This window comes from Zalophus californianus, chromosome 3, assembly GCF_009762305.2.
Source record: "Zalophus californianus isolate mZalCal1 chromosome 3, mZalCal1.pri.v2, whole genome shotgun sequence".
In the NCBI taxonomy this organism is placed as follows: domain Eukaryota; kingdom Metazoa; phylum Chordata; class Mammalia; order Carnivora; family Otariidae; genus Zalophus; species Zalophus californianus.
Window position 1 is genome coordinate 10,596,430 of NC_045597.1, and position 20,051 is coordinate 10,616,480.

Here is a 20,051-nt window from a genome sequence, read left to right on the forward strand (position 1 = left end):
GCAATTCACATAGGAAGATACAGAAATCACTCCCCCATTTATACACGTAAAAAATGTTTCATCTCATTGATATTAAAACTAAATTACATACATTTTCCCCCCCTTCGTGGCCAAATTTAAATGTCTGATAATACCAAGTATTGGCAAGAATATTAGGACATGAATACTTGGAGATTGCTAGCAGCAAATTTTCTTGGTTATTCCTCTTTGGACAGTAACTTCACAATATCTGACAAACGTAGAGATGCATAAATCCCTAACCCCAGCAATTCCTCTCCTAGAGATTTGCTATCAAGAAAGTCTCATAGATGTTCACCATGAGGTAATACATGTGTGCTTATTGCAACATTTTTATAGTAATATAAAGCTAACTTCCGATATATTTGTACAGTGAGATACTCTGAACAGTTAAACCAATTAGGTCTAGTGACTAGTTGTATGCACAACATCGTGTTCAGTGAAGATAAAAACAAACTACATAAATAAGCACAGATTGGATACCATTTATATAAATTTTTGAAATTCAAAACAAGTATGTTCTTATGTATTGATACATACACAAACAGCAAAATCTGAATACATCGTGAGGGGGACATACTCTTGAAGGACAGTAATTAGCTCTGTAGAAAGAAAGGAAGAATGGGAGTGGAGGGTGGGTGGGTTTTTTTTTCCAGTTCTGCCTTTATAATATAGCATAATGAAATGTCATGCAATATAATATATATGGATATAGCATTTTAATGAAGTACTCCTATATATATGCACACACATATATATAATAAAGAATATTTTATCTCATTTAGACATTTGTTGCAGCATTAATTCTTCAAGATTCAAATTCTGTGACTTCATACCACTTGAAAATAGTTTTTTTATTATATATATCAGAATGATTAAAAAAAAAAAAAGGACACAATCACCTTAACCAGAAGCAACAGATAGACAAGCTACAGTTTTGCTGCAACATTTCCCACAATGAAACGAAAGGAAACTAACCACTTATTAGAGTGGGTATCCCTTTTTGAAAATCTGATTGTATAGAGAACCTTCTTTAGATTTTCCCAAACCTGAATATTATACATCTTCAAAGATGCCAGTTGAAGGCCACCCTTTTGGGGACTCCTCTCAAGACCACATTTGAGAATTCTGACCATGCCTATCGAACCATCATGGTATTTGAAGAATATCTTTATTTCACACCCCCAAATTAGTCCTGTTGGTATCACCACCCCATTTGCAATGCCCTCGGTGTGGAGTAGACGACATAAGGCCTTTTTCTGCTTTCCTTTGTTTATTAAGGGGACAGCTCTGCTGACTGTAGATCAGAGAAGATGGGAAGATCTGAAGAGCCGACTGAAGATAGCACAGCCTCTTCATCTCCCACCTCGCCCGGGTATCAAAGATGCTCTGATTTTATTCATGTTGGGCACCAGTGTTCATGATTCCCCAGGAGTCTAAGATTTCAATTAAAATAATAATCGTGAGGCCACTAGGCGGTTGTGCATAAGTTAATATAGAAACAGGCTCCAAACTACAGATCTCTCCATAGGCTATTAAAATCAACCACCCGAAGTCTGTGCTTCAGTGCTCTCAGGATAAGCCCTAAATGAAAAAATGAAATTTTAAATAAAATATATTTGTGCTTGCCTTTTAAACATATGAGTGAAATGTATTAAACTGACAGAAATTGAATGATGCAGTTCTCCTTCCAATACGGACAGCGTCATGCACCGTCGTTTTAAATATTCAGAACCAGCCATTCCTGCAAAACACCACACAATAGATTGAACTATAGGAGGAAAAAAAAGTAATGAGTTTTAAAACGAGCATTAAAGGACATGAAAGACAAGAAAGTAAATGTGACCTATGTCTGAAATGCCCTTGCCTCAACCTCTCTTTTGCAGATAATGATGGTTTTAGAGCTAAGATGTATGACATAACCCAGCATCCATTCTTTAAGAGGACAATTGCACTGCTTGTCCTGGCCCAGTCGGTGCTGCTGTCTGTCAAGGTACTTTTCTTGCCCGCTGAAACTCTGGGAAGGGCTTGTTTGTTCATTGGTGCATCCAAGAATATCGCAAGGGGCCATATCCGTTCACAGTCTTATGTTTTTTAGTGTAAAAAAATTAAAACTAACAGTCATGTTCTAAGGAGAGAGAGAGAGGAAGGTCTTGACGGGTCCGATGGATGCAGACAAAGACCGGTGCGCTGTTTCTCTTACAGTGGGACGTGGAGGACCCCGTGACCGTTCCTTTAGCAACCATGTCGGTTGTTTTCACCTTCATCTTCGTTCTAGAGGTACAGTAAGGAGCCAGCCGGCCCTGGGGGCTGCGGTGGGCATTGCAAAGTAGAGCAGTGTCCTCCTTTGATAGCACCCATGTTCAGCTCTGTGTTCCATTGTTTTTGAAGTTTTTTTTGCGGGGGGGAGAGGGGTGGCATGCTCGTAAGGTATTTTCCTTATGGGGCTGTGAACAAAGATTTCACTTTATATGTCAGATTTGCCTAATGGCAGAAATCGCTAACTGCTGTTGATTATTGTATCTGAATGTTGGCCTGTCTGGTTATGTGAGTTCAAATATTTGTAGCGAACTGCACAAACCACAAAGTCCCTGTTCAGGGACTCAAATCGCAATGTTGTGGCCAAGGGAGTTAGCCCAGACAGGATTATTTTAATATATGGTCCGTATAATATCACTTTCTAGTGCAATCTTCTTTGAAATACAAGCAGATTCTTATTTCACCCTGTACTGGTTGATGTTTCCCAAAATCAGTGGTCTTTTACTTGAGGAAGAAAAACGTCCTGCTATCAGAACTAGTCCTGAAACAAGGCGAAAAGAGCCGGAGAATATAGATTTGTAACCTACCAAGCTTTAAAATTTAGATAGATAGATCTATTTCTGTATCTCTGTATCTTTATCCATCTATCTATCTCTTGGTAATAAATTCTTCTCTTTGGTTCCTACCTCCTTTAAAAAATGTGCCTCACATTCACACATTTAAATATATGCTGAACACTCAGCTTCTATTTACTGTCTTCCTTATCTTCCCCCAGGTTACGATGAAGATCATAGCAATGTCACCTGCCGGCTTCTGGCAAAGCAGAAGAAACCGATATGACCTGCTGGTGACATCACTTGGTGTGGTCTGGGTGGTACTTCACTTTGCCCTCCTGGTATGCATGTAATTCAAGTTTATTTTAGTTGATAACTTGGGTTCAGGTAACCCTGTTTCCGGTCTCATTTCAGTCCGTGTCAGCCTACCCTCAAGTGTCAGATGAACCTCCCTACATCCGTCCTTGCCCGTGACGGGCCCTCTGGCGAGCTTGCGCACACAACCCCCCACACTCTTCCCACAGACAAAATCTGGCCCTTCGGAGTCCGAGAGTGGGTGAATCAGAAGAAGAACCTTTAAGACCTCTGGTTTAACTCTCATTTTCCCAAAGGATAAAAATGAGAGAGAGAGAGACAACAATGGAAACAGAGATCATGAGACCTGCCTAAATTCACATACAAGCTGGCATCAGAAGGCTCAAACCCAGTTTTGTGAACTGAAGTGTAGCGTCCATGCCACTATGTTCTACTCAGTATTTCACAGTGGAATCCTCAGGCACTTTTGCTGCCTTATTTGCTACTGACATCCAGCTGCCATTTCTCTAAAACCCGTCATTCCCAGTGTCTCTACCTGAGTTCTCACTAGTTTGCCTAAAATGCCTCCACCTTCCATGTAGTCTGAGGTCCAGCTCAAAATCTATACCCGTGGGTGTGCTTGACTGAGATCTAGAACTGTGTTGTCCAATAAGAACAAAATGGGGCCATGGATATAATTTCAAATATTCTAGGAGCCACATTAAAAAAATAAAAAAGGAACAGGTGATGTTAACTTAATAATGTATGTTAACTTACCATATCCAAAATATTACCATTTTAACATGTCAGCAGCAATATAAAAATACTCAGGAGAGAGATTACATCCTTTTTTTGTACTAAATCTTTGAGTGTGTGTTTTACATTTATAGCGCATCTTAATTTAGACTCCCTGCATTTCAAGTGTTCAGTAACCACATGTGGCTGGTGGCTGCCATCCTGGACAGCAGCATAGCTCTAGAAGGCCCTACTCTGAGCTCCACCATTTTCCAGCCTTGATCGGGTTATTTGTCTTCAGTGATCCTTTGTTCCCTGCTATGAACTTGGGGATATAACTTCATAATTTATCCATTCCGTATGAGCATTATAGAGATCAAGCACGTGAAGTTCTTCTAACTGTAAAGAGTACACAAACTCATAACACATTCTTATAAGGACCTTCTTTTTTTAGTCTTCTTTGATCCCAGACAAAAGTAATATTATCAGATTTCCCTGCTCTCTTCTATCCATTCTCCGATCCTCTCCAATGTTAGAGTCATGCCAGAAAAGATCCATCACACCCAGAACCCATTTACACATTACAGAGGGCGTGCTTTCGTATGAAATTGCTGTGCTCCGGCAGGTAGGTATTGAGTGTACTTCTTAAAACAACTGTCACTTCAGTGTCAGGGGCTGTGCCAAGCCTTGGTGGGCTCTCAGTCACCCTGATCCATTTCCTCCAACGATAAATGTTTTTGATCACTAAAGATGTGCAAGTCACCATGCTGGGAATGGAGAAGAATGCAGTGAACAAAACAAAGGCATGTTTTGTTTTATTTTAAAGTTTTAAGGCAGAATATTTAGTCATGATCAAGAGGTTGGGGGGACTTTGGGACAGCTGCAGGTAGGCATTCATGGAAGGCTCCCAAGTCAATGAGAGTTACAGCCATAGTGAGGCAGATGGAGGAGAGACACGTATTCCTGGGATGACACAAGGTAGTGGGAGGTGGCTTCGTCAGAGAGATCCTAGAAACTGTCCCTACAGAAATGATGGCTACCGGGTTCAGTCTGTAGGACGAGGGGCATGTCAGCGGCTGTCCCTATGATGGAACGCTGCGGGAGGGAAACAGTGCCTGGAGTAGAAGGAGCAAGGGGAACACGGCATGAGATCTGGATGGCACCTCTCGGGACCTGGCAAAGGATGGGCGTCATCCTCGTAGAAGCCACTGGGTGTCGTCTCTTCCAGAATGCAAGGTGAGAAGCCATCTATAACAGATTTGGAACTAATGTAGAAAGGGGCAGCCAGGTCCATGTTTTTATCTTTCCCTAGACAAATGGAGCCAAAAGCGACTTGGTCCAAGCAGAAGAGTAGAGCAGGCTTCCCAATTCCAGATGTCCCAGAGAGGACATCTCACACCGAAAAGACCAACTTGCCTGTTCTCCCTGACCACTTTTGTTCTCCAAGAACCTCCAGTTCTGGAAGGATGCTCATCCTCCGTGCAATTTTGCAGTGGTCTATTGTGAAGGAAGATGCAGTCCTTGTTCCCATCCAAAGTTATTTCTGTGTAGACACATTCATTTCCTTCTACCTCAAGAATATCACCGGACCCCCTTCCTGGGGGCCCATATGTGACTGTTGTCACTTGGCTAGGCAAGGCTCCTCGAGAAAAATCATGCTTTGGCATGAGTTTAATGCCACAGTTGTTATTGCGGTTCTAGCTGATGGGATCTTTGTTTCCGAGATGAAGCTTTCTTAGTCATAAAGCAGACCCAGTCATCTCTTGCTGCCGATCGCACACTTGAAGAATGAGCTGGATGTGTTTCTGGGCAAGGTAGACATCTCTGAAATCAGCTTACAGGAATGTGGCCGGCTGGTCTCCAGAGTCTCCAGAGACCTACAGAGAGGGGAAAGCTGACCTCCCGCCATCTTTTCCAACACCACACCTCCACCTTTGCCAGGACTCCTGCATCTCCGGTCTCACTTGGCTTCCTCATGTTGCATTGGTACCCTACGTTTTTCTTGCTCCTCAAAGGAGCTGGTCACTATTTTATGTAAAATAAGTTTTAAAATACAGAATTCAGCTAAGCAAAACAGGGAGCGAAGTTTCATTTAAGATTTGATTTTATAGCTAATATTTATTCATGAGTTTTGGCAGTGACCTTTTCAACACCTTTTAAAGATAAATTTCTTATAAGAATTTCACATTTTATTAAACTAATTACTCAGTAGACTTCACAGAAGACTTAAAATGAAAACTGGAACTGTAACAAGATCTTTTGTGCACATTATGAGTGGCTCTCTTCTTTTTAAACTTCAGAACGCATATACCTACATGATGGGTGCCTGCGTGATTGTCTTCCGGTTTTTCTCTATCTGTGGAAAGCATGTGAGTACGTTGTAAAGGACACTATCAAAGGTTACATATGCACAGAAAAAAGGAGTGAAGCCTAATTGACTTCAGCTGTCCTTCTCGGTCTTGGAAGTTAACAAATTGCTGGTCATCCAAAGTCCAAATGAGCAAATATTAAATATTAAAATGAATCAGTAGCTTAGTTATCTTGTGATATGTTTCCTGATATTTATGTTGTTTTATTTATTCTTCATATTTGCTAGATGAACTCAATCATCAACTAAAGATAACATATTGGGCATGAAAGCAAAAGCCAGCAGTCTTCTTAATACTTCTTTATTTTTATTGTTTTTATTTGTAACAAAGTTATTTTACTGCAAAGAAAAATAATCCTTAATGAAGCTTCATGATTCTATGATCCCAGATTTCTTCATGTTTTTTCTTGTTCACGCATACACTCGGCATCTATTTGTCACTTTTTAAAGTTGCTTCCTTTTTCATTAGTGACATCATTTCATAAACATTCTATAAATGCACATGTTCAGTACATTCAATGTTTGATGCTATTTAGCATTTTGTCATTGTTTAGGCTTGTTTCTGTGAACATCTGTTTGTGGAAGAATCCTGTCTACGTGATGGGATAGGCCAGAAATGGACAGCCCTCCTCATAGAGACTTAGGCAGCAAGAGAAGAGAAAACAGGAAGCTAGGAATTTTAGGGAGGGGCTTTTATTAATTTGGCTGAAAATGCTGAACAGTTTGAAATACAAGTTGAATTTCTCTGTTTTTTTGAATAATATTCAGATTTAATACCCTTTAATAAGAATTAATTCAAAGCAATTGTCAAATGAAGGTCACTCTTGTGCCAACCTGCGTACCTGTCATTCACTTCCCAGGTTGGCCCTGTTAGTGAATTAAATATTCATTTTCTCCTCCCCATCTTCATCTACAGGTAACGCTGAAGATGCTCCTCCTGACTGTAGTCGTCAGCATGTATAAAAGCTTCTTCATCATAGTAGGGATGTTCCTATTGCTCTTATGTTATGCTTTTGCTGGAGTTGTTTTATTTGGTACTGTGAAATATGGAGAGAATATTAACAGGTGGGTGTATGTTTATCTTTCTATTCATTTATCAAGCAAACTTTCTTAGTCATGAAATCATGAATAAAAAATCCAATTGACTTTTGCCTGTTGAAGACAAAAGGGAAGGGGGAAGCGATCAGTTGGAAATGAAAACAAAATAAAACGGCCAAATCTTAAATCACATTTTTCTAATTAAAAACAGCCTACATATTGACTTTAGAAACCTTATTTCCATAATATTCCCATAATGTAACACAAATCCATAATTCCAAATCTACCACCATGCAGGAATAACCACTTGTAATATCCTGGCGAATTTCTGTCCATCTACTGCCAAAAAACAATATATTCTTTTTTTAATTACACTTTAAGATGACTTTGGGTTTTCCTTTTTCTTTTCTTTTTAAAGCCAAACATGAGAAGTCCTAACTCCCAAAGTGGTTACGATGTATGAAAAGCATTTTTCAAAGATTATCTTAAATTCTGTGGAAGCGCCTCGTAGATGTTTTCTAAAAAGTAATTACGCAACAAATTAAATACAATTGTGTCTTGTTGCAGAGATTACTTACTTGATCCATGGCAGCTCCGCATTTTATAGCTCCATGTGAAAGAAGGAATCACTTTTACTTGTCAAAGCTGGGACCCTCAGTGATTCAAGATGCATGGCCACAGATTGGCGGCACCATGCTAGGGTTGGGTTATTCAGACAGCTATTCTTAAGGGCAAGTATGAATAACAAGCAAATTAAGAGGGTATAGCCTTTAGACATGGTAACTTAGCAACCAAATTTGCTCCAAAAGCCGCCTCTTTTAGTGGGGACACCTTACTACTTCATGGCAAACCGTATTACCCACGTTCTGGTTTTTCTTCCTTCCATAGGCATGCCAACTTTTCTTCAGCGGGGAAAGCCATCACTGTACTATTCCGAATCGTCACAGGCGAAGACTGGAATAAGATTATGCATGACTGTATGGTAAACTTCTCTTCATCCCTAACAGTGCCCCAACTTAGAACCAAATGAAACTCTTCGCTATGCCACATTGGCAAGCATCATCCTCATTAGCATGAAGACTTTGTGTACAAAACACATAGCCTGGCCGTTTAGTTCATAAAATTGCATTCTTTTCCATTACAGTGTTTGGATATCCAGTGAACCCAGCTTGAGTTATTGTAGTTCCATTTGGCAATCCGAATTATGTGGACATGGTTCCTTCCCTCCTACCTTTAACATTTTGGCAGTCAAGTACAGCCAGGGGAGTTCTGCTTCTTTAACTGAATTTACTCAACAGATATTCCCTGAGCACCTGCTTTATACTGGGCCATATGCTAGGTGCTAGGTCTCCCATGATTCCAGCGCATGCTCAAGGAGCTTATAGCCGGGCTCTGAGCTACACCCTCCCTTTGGTTCCTCTGTCCTCCTCGCTGTCCCTCCCATCTCCAGTGCAACATTGGCTCCGTCAGGAGTCCCGCCCCACGCTAAGACTGCGGTGATATGTTCCTACAGCATTCCGTGTTTCTCCTCTGTAGCGTGTACCCCAACTGTAGTGAGTTACTGGCTTGATGATTTCATCTGTATTTCCTCCCTCACAACCTCAAGAACAACGCTGTCCAGGAGAAATTTCAGCAATGCTGCTGGCAATCTGCTCTTTCCCATTCAGTAGCCCTATGTGGTTACTGAGCCCTTGAAATGCGACTAGTGCACCTGAGCAACTGAATTCTAAATCTTATCTAACAGTGTTTGATGTTCATTAACGTACATTTACATTTTAACAGCCACATGCAGTCCGTGGCTCCCATAGAGCTCTAGACCGGCAGCAACATGAAGAAGGGACAGAGTCTATGTCTTGCTTAGACTTGTCTGTCTCCAACACTGGGTAGAAATCTAGCACATGGTAGGAGCTAAAGAACTCTGTGCGTGAATGAACAGGGACAGAATTTACCGAATCAGATATAATAGAAGGCAGGATTAAATAAATTCTAAATAAAGAACAAGCAGAGTGCTATGGGAATGTAGTCTCTCTCGCTGAAAGAGACCAGGTCTCTCAGAGGTGTTGGCATTTTATTGGGCCACTGAGGACAGGGAGGCTTTTGATAACCTGAGCCTTGTGCTCTTCTGTAATGTCCCAGAAATGTGCTCCAAGAATGAGGATTACTGGTTTCTTCTTACACAGTTTGAATGTGAGTCTGCTACGTATAACAAATCTTCATAAATCTTAACCCATTAGTTAGGTCAGAGAAGTCTTTTAGATGCCTTTTTCTTTGACTTTGTGTAGTTCCCATCATAGTGACTACTTAGCATTCAGGACTAGTGGAGGTGACAGAAAGAATGTCTCTTGGAAGAAACCGGTTCATTTTCATTGTGCTTCTAAAATGGCAATGAACCTGGGATTCTCCAAGACTGGAAGTGTAAAATAAATGAAATACTCTTTTTGATTTTTGCCAAGGGTGATGTATGTGGCTTCTGAGAGACTAACTTGAAATTAATTATATTTTCTGTGCGGAGGAGTAGTTCCCTCACCACAGCGGGCACACTCTCATACCTCCCCCCCGTCCCCCGTGGCCCTGCAGGTCCAGCCTCCCTTTTGCACTCCAGATGAATTCACATACTGGGCAACCGACTGCGGAAATTATGCTGGGGCACTTATGTATTTCTGTTCATTTTATGTCATCATTGCCTACATCATGCTAAATCTGCTTGTAGGTAAGTGATGTTCATTGAATATGTTTTAATATCCTTAAGCTCAGGTACTTAGATAATTACGTACAATTTGCAAGTAATTATCCCAGATTGCTTGGGGCGGGTGTTTCACGGCATTAATTATAAATTGTTGCCTCTCAATCCAGAAGCTGAAAAGACCTTTGAAAGGCATGTAAATGACAGTTGATTGCAATTTCAAGAGTTGTCCTATTAATTATCATTAATTTCAAAAGAGCTCTTCTCACGCGTTGAGTTGAACAGATCTCAGGGAGGGCTACCTTTAGGGCCTCGAAAGATCACAGTTATGTTTTTGAAAGATACACGGTGTTCACCCAGGTGTGGGGCCACCCAGAACCCAATCTGACCTTTACAAACTGCCCTGGAACCGTCAACTAAGAGGGAAAGCCAGTTGGCATGGATATCTCTACACACAGAAGGTCTGTTTTTGCTCATGACCCTCATGTTTTGGGAAAAGGCAAGAGGTGGATGAATAGCATGGTCCAAGTGTAACATATGCCAACTTGGAAAACACACTAAAAGCACTTTAAAGATTTGGCTTAAAATGTAGGTGATAAAATCCATTATTTATAATAGATGTTTTACTCTTTCTAAAAAATGACACATTAGCCTAATTATCTAACTTCTCCACTTTGCTTCTTTCTCTTCTTAGCCATCATTGTGGAGAATTTCTCCTTGTTTTATTCCACGGAGGAGGACCAGCTTCTAAGTTACAACGATCTCCGCCACTTTCAAATCATATGGAATATGGTGGATGATAAACGAGAGGTGGGAAAGGGGGCTGCTTCTTCATGCCCACCCCAAAGAGACTCATTGCCCTCCCTCAACGATTTAACTGGTCCTTTTGCCACCGGGGGACATCTACTGAATTTGGAATGGCCATTGATGAATTGTAGAAAGCCGCCATTGACTGTTCAGCAGAATATGCTGGGAGGGGAGAGGGACAGAGTGGGGCCCCTCATGTCCTGTCCAACCAGGGACGTCCTCTTCTTTGGACATTCAGAAAGTTACCAAGGAAGGGAAACCAAGGAAGCTCTGAAGAAACCAGCCCTGGGCTGGGGGCAGGAGAAGGGGTGAAGTTCAAATCACCAGAGCGATGGTGCAACACAGAGCCACAGGCAGCCACCAACTGCAGTCTTAGTTAGTTATTGAGTGGTTTCTGAAAGTTATTATTTTTAATTATTTTGGACTTATTATTTGAACGCTTTCATCATAAAGCTTACCCAAGATTTCCTAGAATTAGCCAAAGTGGCAGCACCTCCTTCTTGCCGCTCCTCTCCCTCCTCGTCCTTCATCCTAGCAGACACTTGGGCGCTGGGGATATAGCGATGAGCACAGTGGAAATTCGGCCCCCGTGCTCGCAGAGCTTCTGTTCTAATAAAAAGTGAAACAATAATTATAATTATTATTATTACCTCAAGAAGCTATAAGCACTTTGCAGAGGGTAATAAGTCGAGATGGGTTGGACTGGGGGGCAGGCCACGTTAGCAGGGTGGCCATGATGGCCTGGCTGGGGAGGGGCTGTTAGACCCAACCTCTGAAAACCAAGGAAAGCTCAACTGTGGGAAAATCTGGAGGGAAGATCCAGAAATCATTGCAGGAGGAGTTCCCAGAGGGCGTGAAGACCACGGAGCCAGAACAGGCTGAGGAAAGGGGCATGCCAAGCTAGGCCTACACAGCAATGCCCGGTTTCCCCTCCCCTCTGCCCCCCTCTCTTGACTCCCCCCTGTTCCCCAGGACCAGGCTCGGGGGGCTTTCTCTGAGACAGTGGCCTGCACGTGTGGCCATCTGGCCTGGCTCTCCCATGTCCCCTCGATCCACCTGCAGCTCCAAGATGGCTGCCTGCAGGAACCTGCTTTCTTTGGACATACACAGCAATAATAGCACCACCGGTCACGGGTTAAGGTGTCAGTAACTGACAGGAATTCATGAGTTGCCCCTGCCCCTGTCTCTTGCCCAGGGCCTGAATTCACAGGCGCTAGGTGGTGTTGCCTGTGAGGGAGCAACATGTGTTCGATTTTCGGCACCTGGAGCTGCTCTGACCAAGTTCTCTTGTATGTAATTGTTCTAATCATGGAGAAGACCTGAACGAGAGTGATGATTCCCTAGAAGAACCACTTAGAACGAGTGTTTAGAAGTTTGTGGCATCCGGGCGAAGTGAAGAGGAGGATCGTGTACCTGGGAATGTTCTGCTTTTTTGTGATAACGCATTACCAACCCACTCAGCATGTGCTTTCGAGAAACAGATGAGCAGGGGCTGAGTCAGTGAAACAGGCGGGAGAAGAGGAGTCTGGCAAAGCAAGGGCCGAGGCTAGGGAGGCAGAGGGCCTGCTTGGTTCCCTCCTAGGCTCCCAGGGCTGCCGGGTTCTGAGATCCCACAGAACCGGGGACGCTCCAGCAGAAAATCCAAGGGCTCAGCTTTCAGTGTGGTGCTCCTCTCAGGCACACACCCTCAGCAGCCTCCGGAGAGGCCAACAACTCCCTTGCTACCTACCTTTTGAGAAAAAAATCTGGCATTCTGGGTGGTTTTTGTTTTTTGTGTTTTTTTTTTTTTTTCTGTGAAAACAGAACCCCAAGTGAATCATTACGGCCTGAAGATGATTTACCAGTCACTGTGTTCTGCCCGCCAGGGGGTGATTCCGACTTTCCGGGTAAAGTTCCTGCTGAGGCTGCTGCGGGGGAGGCTGGAGGTGGATCTGGACAAAGACAAGCTCCTGTTTAAGCACATGTGCTACGAAATGGAGAGGCTGCATAATGGTGGTGACGTCACTTTCCACGACGTCCTCAGGTACGAAGGGGTCTTCCCAACTGCGTGTCACAGAGCTGACCCGAGTCCAGAACCTGAAGCCGGGGCCATTCAAGGCCCTGTGAAACACAACCAACAAGGAGGTTCATAAGCCAAGATGCCACACCCCCTGAGGTGATGAGGCGAGGCTGCGGTGCTCGGGTTCCGAGTGGCCTTGTCACTGTCCTGTGAGGACCGTGTCTGAATGAGGGCCTCACACAGGAGCGGGGAGAAGCAGTGGCCTGATATCCCCAGAACTGCCCCTTACTGACTGGGGAGCTCCTGACGGGGAGAGGTAGGGGGCCTCGGGGAGAGTGGCCGCCCCTCGTTTTGTGAGGAAGGATCTGGTCCCGGAGAGTCATGTGACTTGCTCAGTGACGCGGCCTCAGTGGTCAAGCTGGGGCTAATGGGCAGATCTTCTCACTCGTGAGGCTGCTCTGTGATGGTTGCCCCCGCTTGGATGGCAAACCACATTTTCCATTCCGTGAGCACCCAAACAGGACAAAGGGAACAAAATACCATAAACTCAGTGCTTTAAACAAGTGTATTGTCTCATAGTCCCGGAGGCTAGAAGTTTGAATTCAAGGGCTCGGCAGGGCTGGTTCCTTCTGAGGCTGCGAGGGGGAGTCTGTTCCAGCTTCTGGGGTTTTGCCCGCCATCTTTGTAGAAACACCACCCCGATCTCTGCCCCCATCTTCATGTGTGGTTCTCCCCATGTGCATGCGTGTGCCTGCATGTATCCAAATCTTGCCTTTTGTAAGGACACCATTCATATTAGATTAGGGAGCCATCCCGTTCTGATATGACCTCATCTTAACTAATTACATCTGCAGTGACCTATTTCCAAATAAGATCACATTTTGAGGTATTGGAGGTTATGACGCCAACATCTAATTTTTTAGGGGGAAAACAATTCAATCCATAACACCTTTTTAAACAGGAATCCATGCATAGAATCCTGAGGTCCATGGCCTTGGAAATAATCACATCTTTATTTTCATGAATCACTCCCTGAAAGGCAGCATTTTCCTCAGTGATGAATGCAGGCGACAAACCACAGCCATCCTAACAATACGTGCGTCTTTGTCACCAGCAGAAATCACAGGTATTTTCGGAGCACCTCACTGACAGGCCTGGTAGCTTAGATATCCTTTACACTCGCCGGCACTTCTAAGTTATCGTGGTCATTTGGCCTCAGCTAGATGTTAGTAGTTAAAGCAATAATAAAGAAGCATTTATGTTACTGTGTCACCATCTTGTTAAAAATTTTCTAAAATTAATTTTATTTCTTTTTTTATCGACGTAGAGTTGACACAGTATTACACTGGTTTCAGGTGTACAACACGATGACTCAGCAACTCTGTATGTCATGCTATGCTCACCGCAAGAGTAGGCAACCCCAGCCACCAAACACCACCATCAGAGCATCATTGACTAGATTCCCTACGCTATACTTTTCATCCCGGTGACTGATTCATTCCAACACCGGAAACCTGTGCCTCCCACTCCCCTTCATCTGCTTCGTCCATCCCCCGAGCCCCCTCCCTGCTGGCAACCACCAGTTTGCTCTCTGTATTTATGGGTCTGCCCCTGCTTTGTTTATTTTTTAGATTCCACATGTAAGTGAAATCACATGGTATCTGTCTTTCTCTGTCTGGTTTATTTCACTCAGCATAATACCCTCTAGGTCCATTCATGTTGTGGCAAATAGTCAGATCTCATTCTTTTTTTACGGCTGAGTAATAGTCCATTGTATGTCTATACCACATCTTCTTTATCCATTTTGTCATCACCTTTTTTAAGAAGATATGAGAACTGTATTTCAATAGAGTTGGTTTCCTTTGTAATCGTATGTATTTTATTTTATGCATTTAAAAGTTCTTCTAGGAAAAGTCCCATAGGCTCCACTCTCGAAGAGGCCCACCCACGGGAAAAGTCAAGGCCCTCCTCTAGCAGTAACTGTTTTCATCATGCTGCACGTATTTGACAGGTTAAGTGGTGGGTGTGGTGGCTCGCATTCAGCAGCACTCAGGTACACAGAAATACGCTTGTGACTGAAATTTGAAAAAAAGGTCAGAACAGGAAGGACCTGGGAGAAGTTCTTGCAAGTTCATTGTTTTACTTCCCACTATTCACTTCTCCCAGGAGCACGCTAAAGGGCAGAAAAAGAGGCACAAAATACGTGTGATTAGCCAAGGATGCCATCTCTCTCAGAATGTCACCAAGTCGTTCCTCCTGGTGACAAATATGTCTAGGCTGAAAGGGAAGCACGGAGACAGACCGCTGTCATGAGCAATTTATCGTTCAGCCTCTCTGGAAGCCAGTGAGGCATCTGATGAAGTGGACCCAGGCGAAGCTGATGGGGGCGCCCCTTGCCCCTCCCTGCCCCTATAGCTCAGTAAATGATGAAAACAGTTTGGCAGTGACGAGATTCTGGATGAGGCAGGGATGAGAGGAAGAGCAAACACGTTTCCTTCTTCCACGGTGGGAAGAGCCTTAGCAAGGAGAAGGTCCCAGTGCTGCCTGGGGAGGCCTCCTGAGCACCTCCATGCTGTGACGTGGGCCGCAGAGCTCACAGACAGGCAGGGGCTGAGTGCTAACCTGGGGTGCGGTGGGGGCACCGGGGAGCGCCGAGCTGCAGAAAGGGCCGCATTCTCCTTTGGCTGTGGACCTCTCAGCCTGGGTACAGTATGAGTGTCTGACTGCCCTGGGGCCCTGAGGAGGCAACCTGTCGGCTGTGTTGGCTTCATCTGCCACTGCCTGGAGCTGTTGTGCCAAGGTCAGAATGGGAGCGACTTGGCACCCACCAAAATAAATGAGGAGGATCCAGGGGCACAAATGAGATCAATAGAGAGGGACCTGGGGGGAGGGGAGGGAGCAGGAAGCCTGACCTTTGGCCAAGCCTGTTACCCATCCCCAACTGTACCTGAATGTGACCAAATGTGACCAACGTATAGAGAGAGCACTCTTCCTTCTACAGGGAATGGTCCAGAGCCTTAAGCAGCTGATAATGTAGATGAGGGCCCAGCCTGGATCTTTTGTTTTACAAGCACTTACGGGGCACTGACTCCTGTAAACACCTCCCAAGTATTAACTCAGTCCTTTAATAAGGTGGGTATCATGAGTGTCCCCGTCTTACAGAGGAGGTGACATAACTAGCCCATGTCCCCCAGCAAGTCCGGTGGCACAGGGACCCTACCGTGGTTGGACTGAGTGATGTGCTCTCTGGAGTTTGAGATGTCCACCGGTCAGAGTCCCGGGGGAGTCAGACCTGGACTGCTGTCGTGTCCCCCCACCAGCATGCTGTCCTACCGGTCGGTCGACATCCGGAAGAGTCTGCAGCTGGAAGAGCTGCTGGCGAGGGAACAGCTGGAGTACACTATCGAGGAGGAGGTGGCCAAGCAGACCATCCGCATGTGGCTGAAAAAGTGCTTAAAGCGCATCCGAGCTGTGAGTGAACTGGAAGTGTCTGGGGTTTTGTTTCCTCCTCTCAAAGGAGGAAGAAGAGGGAGAAAAGAAAAGAGCTTTGGGGGCGGGGTGGGGCGCCTGGGTGGCTCAGTGGGCTAAGCGTCTGCCTTCGGCTCAGGTCGTGATCTCAGGGTCCTGGGATCGAGCGCCACGTCGAGCTCCCTGCTTGCAGGAAGTCTGCTTGAGACTCTCTCTCCCTCTGCCCCTCCCCCCATGCTCTCTTTCTCTCTCTCAAATAAATAAATAAAATCTTTAAAAAAGAAGAGAAAAGAGTTTCGTGAGCAACAGGATGAGATCCTCCTGTGATTAGCCTTGTGGCCCTTCAACTATGTCAGCTTCATCCCCTTGTGATGGCCACGTGCTGATTTGCGCCTTAGCTCCAGTCCAGACCCAGCTGTGCCCTCTCTAGCAGAGTCCATAAGACGTTCCCATTGAATCACATTTTTATAATAGAACATGAATGTTTAAAAAGCAGTTTACTGAGGAGCATCTGGGTGGCTCAGTCGGTTAAGTGTCTGGCTCTTGATTTTGGCTCAGGTCATGATCTCAGGGTCATGAGATCGAGCCACACATCGGGCTCCATGCTGGCCATGGGGCCTGCTTAAGAGTCTCTTCTCTCTCTCTCTCTCTCTCTCTCCCTCTTCCCACGCCTCTCCACCCCCCCAACCCCCCACCCCCCACCCCCCGCTCGGTGCTCTCTCTCCTTGGGAAAAAAAAGGCAGTTTATTGATACTAATGTATTTGTGATCTCCATTTATTAAACTCAACTCTTCAAAATGCCCCAAATCTCTACATGTTGTGTGGCAACTGAATTTACAAAACTACTTTTAAATTGTTTCTAACAATTCCACCATACCATTGATAATATTGTTTGGTCTTTAACAAAGGCCACCTCTCCTGGGAGTTTAATGAGCTGTCTGCTGCCTTCAGAATTACAAGCTTATAAGATTCTCTGACTCATAAATCAATGAACACATACTATGTTGACATACATCGTGTTTACAATAGGCATTTCTAGTAGATAATTACTTTTATGAATGTTTTTGACTTACCCTTCACAGAGGAAAAAAATCAAATTAATCACTAAATATATATATTTAACAGACTTTTTAAATCCTGTTTCTCAGAACAACACCAGCTGCAGGAAATACGTCTTTCTATTGGAGGAGAAAAGGTCCCCAGAGAAACGAAACAGCCCAAGCCCCTACCGCAAAGCCACAGTCACAGCTGACCCTAGCCCTGCTCACTCTAACGATCCAGCCTTCCCCCCAGGGGCCCCAGGAGGGCACGGGGAGCTGGACCAGCACCAGACTGGGCTCCCGAGTGTGTGCCAAAACAGACTGGCCTGCTCCTATCCAAGAACCGAGGCAAGAGCAAGGGTTTCACCCATCCACCCAAGGCTCTCTGCTTCTAACAACCGGGAGGAAAAGGGTGTTCACTACTGGTTTAATGAGCACAGAGCAAAATAAGAAGGGAGAAAAGAGAACGCCTACATTAGCGATTCAAAAATTCTATTTTAAGTACAACAGAGCTGTATCAATGGACATACTTATTCCCATTGTTATGCAAATGAGCATGGGTTGGGGAGTCTCTAAGCCCTCCTTCACAGCAGTGTGATAGGGAAATTAGTTAAGCATCCTTATTTGGAAGTTCCAAAGAGGTCACCAAGCATACAGGTTCTTTGGGGAGGAGAGAAGAAAATATGATTTGAATGGTGGGGGGCCGGGGGGACGTTGGGCTGATTTTTCTGTTACCGAGAGAATAATCATATTTCCATAGAAACAACAGCAGTCCTGCAGCATCATCCACAGCCTGAGAGAGAGCCAACAGCAGGAGCTGAGCCGGTTCCTGAATCCCCCCAGTATCGAGACCACCCAGCCCAGTGAGGACATGAACGCTAACAGTCAGGATAATAATATGCAACCTGAGGTACGGTATGAGGCGTCCTTCCTCCAAGGGTATTAGGTGCATTTTTAAAAATAAAAAATAAATTGGTGCTGTTCACATAGCCATTTCAAACAAGGTGACAGTATTTCTAATTGGAAGTTTGTTAAGTTAAAAACAACTGGAACATGTTGATCCAGATTGTGTCTGGATCTTTGCAACTTGGAATCGTTTGGGGTTGTTTCAAAAGATTCTGATTCTGAGTTGTATGAATACAAAAAAAAAAAAGGTGAATGCCCTGAACTCACTAGTTCTGTCGATTTTTGTCTAAAGAGTTAACACCGCATCTCTATGGTCTTAAGTGGAGTCCAGCGATATTACATGAAGAACGTGGTTTGCCGGAAACTCTGCCCTAAATACGTTCTTCTACCAAGTCAGAGGAACTTGTAGTAGAATCAGTGGAAATGTTTGTAATTGGCCACCAACTTCCTTAAATAGACTCGTTAAGGATTTGTCCTTCTTTAGTTGGGCATCGGAAGAGCATATGGAATTCAGGAGGATTAACCCGAGGACATTTTTACTAGGGTGCAGCTTATTTCCATTTCCAGACGCAATGTCCATGTCCATACAAATGCGCAGAGAGGCGCGGGCACCCTGGAGAGCCTTGCGCGGTGACCAGCAGCAGGCAGGAAGTCCTGCCCTTCATGAGGGCGCATTCGTGGCCCGGCTGGAGTTGATCCAGCTTCCCAAGATGAGCGCCCTGGCAGGGTCGGGCTTCGTGGTGTGCAGAGACACAGCCCATACAGCTCCGCGGTAAATACTGAAGGCTGAGGCTCGGCGGCCCGGCGGGATGCTCCAAGGGGACCTCTTGTTCCATAGCCCAGTTTGGAGTGGATTTCATGTTGTTGGCTCCCAACACGTAGGCATCATCTGCCACCGACCCCAGGGACTCGTGCAGGGACAGTCAGCAAAGGCGGAGGGGCAGAAGGATGGGGAGGGGGAGGGGGTGAACATAGAGGCTTCGACAGTGGCCCTGCCACCTGTCCGCAGTGAGGATGCGCGGAGCAGGGGTAGACGGGGCCAGCCAGCCAGGCAGGGCTGATGAGGCTGGCAAAGCGATGATTGCAGAGCTCTAAAATAAAGGAAAGAAAAGAAAAAAAGCCCATGAGGTAACAAAAAAACCAAGAGGAGCTACCGAAGAGATGTGAAGACCAAGACACTGATAGGAGAGAGGAAGGTGACGGTGCACCACAGAGTGTAAAAGGTGTGGAGAGTCTCAGCCATTCTCTCTGAATTAGTCTTAACTGGTATAAGCTTCCTTGGGCTCCGCGCTGCCGTAGAGTTTTATCTGCAGAGAGGTTAGGGCTGATCTCCAGGTTGGCAAGAATATACTTCCGCCAAACCGGACAGTCCCTGCTGCCCCCCTTCCTTCCTGGTCTGTGACGACCCCCCTCCCCAGCCAGGTGCTGGCGGGGGGGGGGGGGGGAGGGGGGCGGAGCTGTGGGAGTGGGGGAACCCTGGAGGGCTGCCCGGAGAAGGCGCTACCTGGAGAATTGTGCGTCTCTTCACGTGCAGCGGTGACTCTGACTTTTCTGGACTCTCTGAACCCATTTTCTCTTCACCCTTCCCCATTGTGCACTCTGCGGCTGCGGTACTGTTTTCCTATGGCACTTTCTTCCTTTCTTACCATAAAATGAGAGTCCAGACCAGTGCAGAGGCCAGAAGGGGAGCAGAGCGGTCAGAAAGAGCCCTGACTGCCTCACTCTCGCCCCGTGCAGACCAGCAGCCAGCAGCAGCTCCTGAGCCCTACGCTGTCGGACAGAGGGGGAAGCCGGCAGGACGCCACAGACCCCGGGAAACCCCAAAGGAAGTTTGGGCAGTGGCGGCTGCCCTCAGGTGTGTGCCCTGGGTCCCTTCTCCATT

The 20,051-nt window shown here is 45.2% G+C and overlaps 1 protein-coding gene across 5 annotated transcripts in view; it reads left to right on the top strand.

The window, feature by feature from the left end:
* The window catches only part of NALCN (sodium leak channel, non-selective), a 308,843-nt gene that overhangs the window by 286,615 nt on the left and 2,177 nt on the right, over positions 1 to 20,051 (top strand). For all 5 annotated transcript variants that reach the window (XM_027590539.2, XM_027590535.2, XM_027590538.2 and 2 more), the window contains 13 exons: positions 1,300 to 1,393; positions 1,905 to 2,011; positions 2,224 to 2,298; positions 3,053 to 3,172; positions 6,161 to 6,229; positions 7,145 to 7,293; positions 8,155 to 8,248; positions 9,844 to 9,976; positions 10,644 to 10,759; positions 12,622 to 12,779; positions 16,076 to 16,226; positions 18,024 to 18,173; positions 19,907 to 20,024. In XM_027590539.2, the coding sequence (XP_027446340.2) occupies positions 1,300 to 1,393; positions 1,905 to 2,011; positions 2,224 to 2,298; positions 3,053 to 3,172; positions 6,161 to 6,229; positions 7,145 to 7,293; positions 8,155 to 8,248; positions 9,844 to 9,976; positions 10,644 to 10,759; positions 12,622 to 12,779; positions 16,076 to 16,226; positions 18,024 to 18,173; positions 19,907 to 20,024 (1,534 nt within the window). The remainder of the gene's footprint in view (positions 1 to 1,299; positions 1,394 to 1,904; positions 2,012 to 2,223; positions 2,299 to 3,052; positions 3,173 to 6,160; positions 6,230 to 7,144; positions 7,294 to 8,154; positions 8,249 to 9,843; positions 9,977 to 10,643; positions 10,760 to 12,621; positions 12,780 to 16,075; positions 16,227 to 18,023; positions 18,174 to 19,906; positions 20,025 to 20,051) is intronic.